At 35.6% G+C, this 12,383-nt stretch overlaps 1 protein-coding gene across 6 annotated transcripts in view; it reads left to right on the plus strand.

The window, feature by feature from the left end:
• The window catches only part of PDE4D (phosphodiesterase 4D), a 563,993-nt gene that overhangs the window by 392,981 nt on the left and 158,629 nt on the right, over positions 1-12,383 (plus strand). The window contains exon 1 of one of the 6 annotated variants that reach the window (XM_065739843.1): positions 4,536-4,665. The exons of the other annotated variants lie outside the window; for them this stretch is intronic. Within the exon in view, the coding sequence (XP_065595915.1) occupies positions 4,577-4,665 (89 nt within the window). The 5' untranslated portion in view covers positions 4,536-4,576. Of the gene's footprint in view, positions 1-4,535; positions 4,666-12,383 lie in introns of those variants that run through there. 6 annotated transcript variants of the gene reach the window in all.

Consider the following 12,383-nt stretch of genomic DNA (forward strand, 5'->3'; position numbering starts at 1 on the left):
ATTTGAGTAAATTTATTCAGAGAAAGCTTAGCATTTCATAGGAAACTCACATTTTAAATAATTGTTTATGTATTTTAGAAAAAAGTGTTGATGGCCACTTCTTTCTTGCAAGCAACACTTGTGCCTTTTTTCAGTGTTTTAATCTACCATGTTGACTGTCATTCTACTGTACTGATCTCTAGAATGTATATACCATGGCTGCTCTGAAAGTGCTGCCTTCTATTTTATTATTTTGACCCACAATATTAGAGGTGGATGTTGATGGTATGGAAGTAGAGGTTGAACCTTCTCACCAATATTCCATTACCTTTTGTTTCCTTGAGACACATGGCAGCAGAGGAAGCGAAGGTGTGTCATTAAATTCCTCCATACAAAAATAAAAATGTCACCAATTCCTCAATGCTTGTTGAACACGGATGAAGAGCTAACAGTGGATGTGAGCACAGTGAGGTGCTGTGTTTCAGCAGTGACGACGGCAACAGTGGGTCACCTCTGCTTGTGCAGACTTTCACAAACACTGCATGCAGGCCTCTTGTTCATTGTTGGCAAACATGCATAGCTAAAGGTGGTGACAGTGTTGAAAAATAGTGTTTTGCAGCTAACAATTTTCTCTATTAAATAGTGTTATTGTTCTCTTTATATTTTTTACATTTTCCGTGGAAATAAATGGGAGGCATACATAAGTAATACATACATACATAAATGGGAACCTACATAAATACCTTTGCTGGAGAAGAGAACAAAACCAATTAATTCTTTATCAAATTGGTCCTGGTCTGAACTAATACCTTTTCTCCTTTCTGTTGAATAAGACTTCACTACATTACACATTCCCATACAAAGTTTTAGAATTTATTTAAAAAAAAATTGTACTATCTTTGCAAAATATATTAACTTTCCAAACTGAGCATCAGGAGAATTAATACATGTTTTTATTAACTCTCCCACAGACAAGCAAAGCTGAGTTTCATAGACTTTAGACTCAGATTTCAGTTAACAGATTTTCCAAGTTGTGTTGGCAATATCAATTTTATCTTTCCGTGATTGAACATTGAAATACGATCTTTATTTCCATCTTTGCCAGAGATCACTTTATTCTGTCCATGTCAAACAGAATTTCTTACATATATCAATAATATATTCAGTAAATCAAAATGCAGGCTATACACCTACTTTCTGCCCTTTATACTTTTAGATCCTAGGTAAACCATTTCAGTCCTTTACAAAGCTGTCCCATTTTTGCCCTTGTCCTAAGGGAGGATTTCTCAAATTAACTCTGATCTAAGTGGCTGATGCAGCCACTGTTCTTCTGTTGCAGCCAGCTAGAAGTAGAGTGAATCCTGCCAAATAGTTCTAGAAATCCTGATGAAAATATAAATGATTGGAAGTATACAGGGCAAGGAATCACTCTAACTCATGAATCTCTCTCAGGTCTTTGGTGAGTTAAGGGATTGTTTAAGATCCGAAGGAAATACCGAAAGCTTTCCTAGTTGATTTGCTGAATATAGCCTTTGCTTATTTGTGAAATCTCTTTTCAATGAGCTAGCTCCAAACATGAGTCAGTGGTGCCTAGTAATCATTTGCACAAGCTCTTGAATTTCATTTAGACTAAAATTAGGTTCCTCTGTAATTCCTGAGATGTCATTTGTCCTTGAAGTATATCAGCACACCTTGAAAGAATAGATTAAGAGTTTTGATTTATGCATTAATTTTAAAAAATATAATGACCACAACCTATATTGCTTCTTGTTCCCTTCCCTTCCCATCCCTTCCTGTCCCCTTTCTCCTTCTGTCACTTCCCTTCCCTTCTTATTCCTCCACCTCCACTTCATTTTCCCTCCCCCCCTCCTCCTCTCCTTTCATTTATGAGTTGAACAGCTTCTGAGCTCTGATCTCTCCTGGCTTCTGTACTGATAGTCCATTCCTAATTATATATTACTTATTACAGACAGTGTTGTGCATTTTTAATGAATGACCATTCCATTTATTCTGGTACATTTTTGATGCATTTCTTCTTCCTGTCTGGCATTATTACTTTCCAAGAAGGAAAGAATTTCACATTTTTTATCTTACATTTATCTCTCAATGTGATTTACATAGACATAATTTTTTTGCTCTCCAAGAAGGAACTTTCAGCTGCAGTGCATAGCATTACTAGAAATAATCAGAACACCAAATTTTCTCTTGTTTTAAAATATAGCTACCATTCTTTAACAGTAATTTCTATGCACTGGATATTTAAGAGGCCACAAATAATTCAGGACAAAATAGAGAAAATATTTGTATATGCATATTACTTCAGATAACTTTATCATCAATAAGGCTAGCAGTGGGAAAAATAACTGGCTTTAAAGTTACTGTAAGATAAAATTCAGATATTTTGTGATAAATTTTCTGAATGAAGGAAAGAAGGAAGGAAGGGAAGGAAGGAAAGGAAAGGAAGAAAAGGAAGGAAAGGGAGGGAAGGAAGGGACAGAAAGAGCCAAGTCACTTCTCTATTAAAGTTATGGTGTGTTACAGAGTTATTTCATTTCCTTGAATTTCCATAAATGCTGTGATTTGTCTCAGTAAAGTGATCTACTGCATGCAAAAATGTAGTGACCATAAGTGTTTTTGATATCAAGGTATAAATTTAGTCTGTAGTAATCTTGTTGTAAGAAGCTTATTTCTGTGACCTTATTGTGGTTGGTTGCGTTAGCAGGTTTGCTGAAATAATGAAGGAAGGGCATATAAGGGGAGGGAGGAAAGATAGCTAATAATAAGCACACTTGGTTATGTTTTCTTAAGAAAAAAAAAGGAAGAAGAAAAAAAGAAAAAAAGAAAGATTGTTTAAAGTCTTTTTTAGAAATAGTATATGAAAAGGAAATACGTGTGGCAATATTCAATTATTTAGGCTGTAAATACAAAAGTGCAGTCCACTTTGGTTTTATTTGCCACAGAATAAAATGTTAGATTTTGTCTGGACTTGTATCCATTATTATAATTCGCTTGTGCTTTAATTGACTGTATTAATTATTTGAATCTTAAATGCTATCCTAACTGTGAAGAAGTCTGTAGTTACCCAAAGAACACCACATAAACCATTGCTTGAATAATCAAAGTCGAATTCCTGTGGATATTAGACACTATATTACCATATTTAATTGTATAGGATATTAATTAAATTGATTGAAGAAATTTGGGCTTTTTTTGCTCAGAAACTGATTTTACTTATGAATCTTATATGTTCAAAGCTGATTTAATTCTGTAAACAAATGTATTGTCTATTGGCCCTGTAGTGTATTTGTGTAACATCAGAAAAATAGTGAATAGACTTTTCCCTGAGAGTTTATTATTCTGTCTCTCCAACCTTTGCTGGTTGAGCCCTGAATATATCTAAATTATCATTTTTTATGTTGTGTATGAATACTCAATTTCTTCTTCATGACTTTTCTTATGGGGATTGGTAGGAGACCTGGAAGAACATCCGGTTCAACCTTCTCTATGAGAAGGGAGGCTAGATAATGCTGCTGGCCTTGCTGACATCACATAACTTGATGTTAGAATTGAACTGTAGGTTCTTATTCACATACTACCACTAGGCTGAAATGAGTTTAAGCTTGAACTAAATGAAAACAGTAAAGCAAACAAATAGATAACAAATCTGAACTTATGAACTCTGTTGGGAATTCAGAGTGACCCTAGCTAGCAGCAACCTGAGTTCAGCCATCACTGGCAGTTACTCAGTATGGGGAATGGTGTCTTTGAGAAGAGGTGCCAAGAGGCCTGAAAATTACCAGTCTGAGACTTATTTTCTTAGAGTAGCTGAGCTCTTATAGATGATTAAGCCCTTTCAGAAAGCTGCTTAGTGATATAAACTGATTCTCTTTAGAAACTGTGAGGAAGGAGGACACACTTGAAGAGAGTAAAGAATTAAAAAAAGAGCAATTTAGGGGTTTGAGGATATTTTCAGTATCAGTTTTATTTCCTGGTTACTGGCTCTTCACAATTCTGAAGAGAAGGACATTGGAGAACAGAGGAAATTTTAACTGTGGATTGTGTTTTGGGATTCTTATTTAATTTATTGTTTTGGAGATTCTTTTTAATGCATATATATTCTTTTTAGCTGTTTGGTGCCAACCTGTTCAAATATGTTCTGCAAAAAACAAAACAAAACAAAACATTTTCAACAGATTGTGAAGAGTCTGAATGCCTTTTTCAGGGCTGCAGTGAATAATCAAGACTACTGACTGTTTCTTGTTTGCCTTAGTTCTACAGTTCTGTGCTCTTTAGTGCCTGATATAACCAGTCAAGGATTTACCATAAGAGTACCCACTTGAATAATGAGATAAGAGGACTGAATATAGGAAACGTTTGCGCAAAGGGCAAGTCTCATGCAGCAGGAAATCCCAGTTATCCCTTCTTGTCTGTGCTCTCAGCCAGCCACATCTCTGCCAAAGCATACCATAGGAAAAGGACGTTCCCTTACACAGTTACAAGTGCTTCATGACTAGCTCAGGGCACATCCAGTACAACTGTCCTGCTTTCCTGCTGATTAATAGATTTCTTAGACAATTTTAGAATTTTATCTTTGCTGATGGCCTTTCTGTGGGATCCTTTCGGAGCCTATATTCCTCGTCCATCTCCAAGAAATAAGATGAGATTTCGCTTTTTGAAGTCCTACAGGTATCTCTTGTAATGGCTTATGATGTAATTGACATAGATAATAATGGCAACTGTTTTTGTTTTTATTATTATTTACAGGATTTTGGTATATAAAAGCTGGAAATATCTTGTATAATAGTTTTGCCTCCTGCTAATTCCTGGGGTTCAATATTTATAGTACAAAAATAGCATTTCCGTGTTATTGTGAAACAGTATGAATAAATGACATGGAAGTTTATGGAACTGAAGTATTCAAGCATATAGTAATTTTGAATCCCTTATTTGCACTCCAAATCTGAGAAAAGGTGCAGTGTTCTTGTGACAGTACTCATTCTAGACACTGTAAGTACTTACTGTAAGATAATTTATCTGGTTTAAAAAATGAATCCTAACTATGGCAGAATTAGTTTATCTTTAATGCTAAAAGTATTTTTTACTAATCTGTGTAGCCAGAAAACCGTTTTTGTTAAATATTTTTGCGTTCAACATGTAACAAGTATAATCATGATAAAAATACGCAGATTCCGTTTTTACCTTAGCTAATATTTAAAAATGAAATAGCAAAATCTGTTTTTCTGCATTATACTGCTTTCTGCAAATGAATCAATACTTGTTTTCCATTTTCTTTGCTTTTATCTATAAAAGATGTAAAATAAAGTTTAAATTTTAAAATTTTTGAAAGGTCCTCCCACTTGTATATAACACATTGTAGAACTTGTTAAGACTAATGTTCTCTATTCATTTAGACATTTATTTGCACATATGTAGAATACCAAATGCTGAAGAGGCTAATTGATTTAAGTAAGTTTATCAGTGGCAAACACTGTCAGTGTAAATAAATTGGCTAGATACAGTCCAGCATCTCAGTGTTTTCTTTGCCTAAACTAGATAGTTTATACAGAGGGAGCTGTTTTTATAACAAAATTAAAAAAAAAATTAAAAAGTAAAAATAACAAACTTGAATAGAGAACAAATACATTTTACATGTTATGATTTTGTTTCAGTTCAAAACTGGATCATATAATTTGATTAAAATTCTCTGAGAACAGTATTTTTAACTTTTTTTTTTTAATTTAAAAATCCTAGTAATATCTTAGAATCTTATATCAGTGTTTCAGAACTAAAAAAACTACATCAGGTAGCATGTTAACATAAGATATCCTTTTTTTTTAATGATTAACTTGCATAAATAGAGTACTTAGTCTATTTATGTTTCAATCTAACAAGTGTAGCCTTAAAAGACTTTAATAAAAATAAAGTCTTACTTGAACTTCACAGATGTGAATGATTTTTGTTTTACCATAACAATCGTGATACATGTTTGTTTTCCAGGGGCTCTAAAGAATTAGTGTGAAGTTGATGGTGATTTTTAAAAGCTGAGGCACAGTTTTGTTATTCAGTGCCAACTATTTATTTTTATTAGTTAATATAAACATAAGTTTTTACAGAGAAGAGGATTTTAAAAAAATTTAAGATATATATATTTATGTCCCTGCCATAGCTTCATTCACACTGTAGGCTATATTTAGAAATCTACTACAGAATTTTACAGTGCACAGTCCCTATGTAATTTAATAATCTTGTTTATGTCAACTGGCAGTTCTGCTCACGTCACTGAACTATCTGATGTCAAGGAGCTTTGGTTTCTAGAACAGAATACCTGATAGTACTGTCCAGGCTTTCCATAACTAAAATTGTTTAGTTAACCATGCTGTTCTATTTTATAATCTTAGTTTAAATTGTGAAGTTGCTTGTGATTTTACAATTTTTTTTGTTACATTTTGGGCAAAAAGGTAGTGTTTCTTCTTCAATATACTTAGAAACTATTGATCAAATGAATCATTGTATTTTCCACTTCCGTGTTTCCTTTTTGAAAGATTCTGTGATACATCAATACCTCCTTCTCTTCAAATACTGATTTGAGTTTATTTGCTGAGCAGCAAGTACAGGGGTTTGCATATGTGTTTGAAAGGATGGTGGAACAACTAGACTAATGGAAGTCTATACAGAGGAAAAAAAAAAGTATCTTCATATGGAACACTTTTTCTAGAAAGGCTGGAATGCAATGAAGCTGAAGCCTCAGTAACTGCCCTGTGAAAGCAGACCAAAAAACAAAACAAAACAAAACAAAACCTTATAGAGGTGTTTTTTTTAATCACTTTCCAGCAGAAGTACAGTGTTTACAGCATTAAAACATGTAAAGCCTAGGCCAGGGCCATTTACTTTGTAGTTAAAAAACCACAGGAGACTATCAAACCTTAATATGATTTCAGTATATTTTTATAGGTTGGAGAAAAAGAAGACTTGTTTGTTTTTGTTGATGTGTGCCCATCTCTGGCAAATGAACATTCTCCTACCCCAATATAAACAAAATATTTGTAAATCTTCATGGCATTTCCAGACCTCACAGACAAGCTCACATTTTTGTTTGTTTAATCCTTGAAACCCTTAAAACTGCTATCTTCATATCCTTAAATTCAGACACAAATTGTGTTTTCTCTAACATTTAACTTTGCTCAGAATTATACCACTGGAGGTGGCTGTAAAAACTATGTCCTGATAGTAGAACAGTTACGATTTAGAGCTTTCTGAGACCTCTGAAGTAAGGACATTGGCAGAGGCTTTTTTCACAGCCTCTAAGGCCTATAATGCATGAATGACAAGGAACTATAACACCTAACCACAGTTTTCTACAGATATATCAGGACATATGAATAAGAGGATGTTATATGACACTTATAAATGGATAAACAGACCCCCCCATAGACTTAATGACAAGTCCTCAGGATAATTTACAAGACTCAGCATAAGGAGCAGGATTTGCCCTACGTATCTGGCTGGACATTAAATCTTCTATCACCACAAAGGATTTGCAAATAACTGAGTGGAAATCTGAGTAAAATCTGCTTGAGTAGTTACTGACAAAAGTATGCATTAAATCAGTGACCTAATCAGTTCCTTAAATTACTGTATACAGAACTATAACTTAATTTGAATAGCTGTGAAGAGGCACTTCCAGAGATGCAGTAATTATGTTTATTTCTTTATACAAAAAAAAAAAAAAAAGTTTTTTGTTGTTGTATACGTGTTTCTTTTTTTCGTTCCTTCCTCTGTTCTCCATTTTTCTTCTTTGGCTGCCATCTGTCATATCTCCCTGGACCATGGAATGGTCATGTGGCTGAAGCCACTGCCAACATCATTTCTGCAGCCAGCTGCTCAGGGCATTCATACGTAAGGAGGCAGATTCCATCCAGCCAGATAATTGTACTCCAAGCCACTAAACTCTCAGGAGCTAAGCTGTAAATGGAATCTCTCTCTCAAACAACTGTTTTCAAGAATTCCTTCTCTAAGGGGATTTCTTAATGTTGCCAAAGCCTTCGTAGTTAGCACAGTGTAATATTCTAACTTATTATAAACCTTGCAATAAATTGGAATAGAAATCAGATTAAAGTTTAATTTTTTATTTAGTATGGATTAAAGTTTGTTAGGAGCTAGTTTGCTTCTTTATGACTAGTCATTCAGCAGTGTCTGAGAAATGAAATTTTTGAATGCAAAAGTGTGGAGTTTCCTAGCTAACATGATGACTCAGGCAATTGTTTCATTTTCAGTTCAGAAGTTATGTAATTCATAGAATGTAACATCACTTAAAATGATATTTTGAGTCTAATTCAGATTTATTTTCTATAAACCTATATGCCAAAATGTCATCATAAGCAATTCAAGCATTTAATTATGTTAACTTGGAATCACTGGAAAAAGTAAAAAATAGTGAGGCTTATTGCTAGTCACGTTAAGTAAGAATAGGAAGATAGGTGTAAGTGAATCATACTTGACTCTTGGTGTTGCTGTGAACTTATGTCCTTGGCAAAACTGCACTACCATCTATTACAATGACTAAATATAAAATGTCTCAATACCAGTTCCTAAAGCTCAGCAAATCAAGTTCTAGTCCATGGGTCCTCAACAGCAGAAAGAAACTGAAGCAGTATCTTCTAAAGCTTCAGCTTATGCTTATAATTCTCAGGCTTGTTTCATCCTCACAAAGATAAGCAGATTGACAAGTTTACTCTGTCAGTATTTCCCATTTCTTCTTTGAACTAGCAATACTAGATGCTTATTTTGTGGGTCTTTTTGTTGTTTCTACTATCATGGAACATAGTAGAAGATGAGCTAATGTTGAATGAACAGAGAACTGAAGTATGCATACATAGAATTTTCATCATTAAGCTTTTTTTTTAATTCTTTTTTTTTAATGTAAATTTTAGTAGCCAAGACTAATGGTAAGCTAGAACCCATACGAAGAACCATCAAGAAATACAGAGTGAAGAAAATTATGCTAACCTAGGTTGCTATGGTTTACAGTAAATAACTGTCTTGACTTTGCTATTCATTACTAAAACAATCACTGTATGAAGTTGATGTTCCAGATTAAACTGGGAACAGACACTTGATTTCCTTGGAATGAAGAAAAAGATTTCAGTTGCCAGTAACACCAGGAAACAGTCCGTTCAATTTACAAATTTTAGATGTCCATGGATATTTATGTTAATGTCAAGACTGACTTGCAATTCCCTTATGTATAACAAATTCTAGAAGCACTATAATTAGATCATCCAATCTGATACCCAACACATCAGGAACAAGCTGACGCTATTTCAGCATGTACCATGTCAAAATGTTATAAGCAATTTCTAGAAACTGCATTATAGAAGAAGAAAACTATTATACAAGTAATCTATAAATGTGAATGTTATGCCACTATAGGGTATGTTTACATCCACTGTGGATCTGAATACATTATTTTTTATTGCAAAGGAAATTTAAAATCTGGTATTTCTTGTTGGAATTAGGAAAAATAATTTCTTAGCCCCAGAAACCACTAATTGCTGCATATCACTTAATGTTCTGGTCATCTTTATGAAAACAGTGTGTGAGCCTTAATAGAGAACTTATGCAATATGGCATAAGACAATTTAAGGCTCTAACATGCCTTTCTTAATGTGCCTTTAATTCTATGAGTTAAAAAAAATAAAGAAATAAATGGTATATAAAAAATGATTTTCAAAAAAGACAACAAAAAAACACCAGAAGATAATCATTACTCTTGCTCGTGTAGAAGATTCTGGCTTTCACACCAGTCCAGTGTGCTTATCTGTGAGGGCAGCTATATTTCATTGCAGAGGTGGTCCATGACAGCTAATCCAGTCTCCTGGTCTGTGTCAGCAGCCAGCAGCAAATGTTTGAGAAAGAACAGCAAGAAACTTGCTGGTTACAGTATAATATTCCTTGAGAGAAAATTTTCAAGTCTCCAGTAGATCCCTAACAATTAGTGTTTTCTGAAATGATAAGTTTTTGGTGTCAGTGTTGTCTTTGGTCATTGACTTTCACAGGTGAACTCACTGTGGTATGTAAACATTTCTACATTCTGTCTTCATCTTTTGCTTTCTTTATATATATATATATATATATATATATATATATATATATATATATATATACAGGTTTTGTGACCTTATGTTGTTAAAAGGGTTAGTTACTGTTTTGTGTATTTATATGCCCTTCTTTTTCATCAGCTTTCCAAGTTATCTATCCTTTCACTGCCTCTTTTTACATGGAAATACTGTCATTTCCATATCATTATGGTGCATATTTCTTAGTGTTTTCCTCTAGCACAATGCTCCCTCTGATTCTCCCTGACTAGAAGGAAACCAAGTTTCTAATGAGGACATCTTGATAAATAAAGCTATTCCTCATGCAACTGAACCATAATCTTGAAGATATTTCCCATATTTCCAGTATTACCACCTATTTTAGTTTTGATGTTTAAAAGATTTGCTGAGTGACAAATATTGAGCCTTGTGCAATTATCTCCTATTCTTTGAAATACTTGATAGTCTCTATATTGGCATGTTTTGATACTCTGTTTTGAAAAGTGTTGAATAGTCTCAATTCTATTGCTATGTATTTTTTTCTCCTGTTCCATGTCTTAGGTTCATAGGTTCACAGGTTCATAGGTTCATAAGGTTGGAAAGGACCTACAAGATCATCTAGTCCAACCATCCTCCTATCACAATCCATACCCACTAAACTACTAAATCAAATCCCTTAGCACCTCATCTAAACGCTTCTTGAACAGCGCTAGGGATGGTGCCTCAACCACCTCCCTAGGCAGGCCATTCCAGTGCCTGACCACTCTTTCAGAGAAAAAATGTTTCCTCACGTCTAATCTAAATCTTCCCCGGCGCAACTTGTGGCCATTTCCTCTCGTCCTGTCATTATTTATCAGGGAGAAGAGGCCCACCCCCTCCTCATTCTTCTCAGTCTTCTCATTCTCTTTTTTTTCTGAGAGTACTTTGCAAGGGCACAATATTGAATGAAGGTAAAAGGAATTTGCAGGAGGCAGAATTTCAGTCTGCATCAGAAACCTGTCACGCTCCAATATGAAGGAGGGAGATGAGGTTCTTAGATTATGTGTATACCTGGCGTGAGATTAAGAAGCAACAGTTCAAATGTTGGTCCGACCAGTTTATTACCAATATTGACCAGGGAGATGGGGAGGAAGAAGGTGGACAATGCTACCAATAGGGGTGATGGGGAAGGGAAGGAGAGCGATAGGAAAGATAGGAAAGAAGCAAGGGTTTGTACAACGCAGGGATAATCACCAGCCAGGATCCTAGGGGCGGTCCGGTTGCAAGCGACTCCTACGGTCCGAGGCAGAAGAGCAGGGGCGGCAGAAGCGGGGAGAACAGCAGCAGCGATGGGCAGCCTTGAGACTGGGTCAGCACAGGAGAAGCAGTGTGGGGTCAGCCCAGGAATAGCGTCAGTCAGCACCAGAGAAGCAGAGTGGGGTCAACCCCAGCAAGGGCAGCAGCAAACAGTGATCAGCTTGAGAGGTCTCTCCTAAGAGAAGGCTTCTCCGGGAAGCAGCGAACAGTGATCAGCTTGTGAGGGTTCAGATGGTAGAACGCCTCGAAGGAGCGGCGAGGTCCAGGAGAAAGCAGCATATCTCAGGCAGCAGGCCCAGGAGGGAGTGCAGCAGCAGGGATCAGCTCATGAGGTTTCCGATGGAAGAGCACCCACATTCATAGAGGTCGATCCCTCTTTTATCCTCCATTTTTCCTGCATAGATGACAAATCTCGTGCTAGCATGCCAGGCAAGCATCTCCTGAGATGGCTATCTCCCCACGGAGATGAGTACCACAGAAAAGAGTGTTCAGCAGCCACTGAGCTGCAGCTTATCTCTCTTTTGTTGCCCCAGGACATGTCCATCTGCTTGTCCCTTAGACAGAGGATTTTGCAACCCTTGCCCAGGACTAGCTTGGACATGTTTGGACATGTTCATCAGCAAACTTTGAGGCAATGGTATAAAATAATAGTCTCTTACAAAATCCTACTTTTCTGAAAGAGAAAGAAAGAATTCCTGATGAATGGCCAGTTTTACACAACTTTCCATGGAAAGAACATTTCTGTTTTAAGATGAAGAAATCTAAAATGTGATTGAGATTTTTAGCCTCTTTTCTCCAGGGTTCCTGGCTTGCTGGGAGGTCAGAGAGTCCTTCAGGCAAGCTGCCAGAAACTGAGCAACCATAAACAGGAGACATATGCTTCCCATCAACTGCCCTATACACTTGGTCATTAATGTATGTGTATGTCTTTGTGTGTATATATACTCCTATATCTGTGTATATTATATTTGGCTAAAGCACAACATGTGTAGCTATATACATATATCCTATGTT

The sequence above is a fragment of the Cyrtonyx montezumae genome, unplaced genomic scaffold, assembly GCF_038088225.1.
Source record: "Cyrtonyx montezumae isolate F1298 unplaced genomic scaffold, pur_monq_1.0 scaffold_25, whole genome shotgun sequence".
Taxonomy (NCBI): domain Eukaryota; kingdom Metazoa; phylum Chordata; class Aves; order Galliformes; family Odontophoridae; genus Cyrtonyx; species Cyrtonyx montezumae.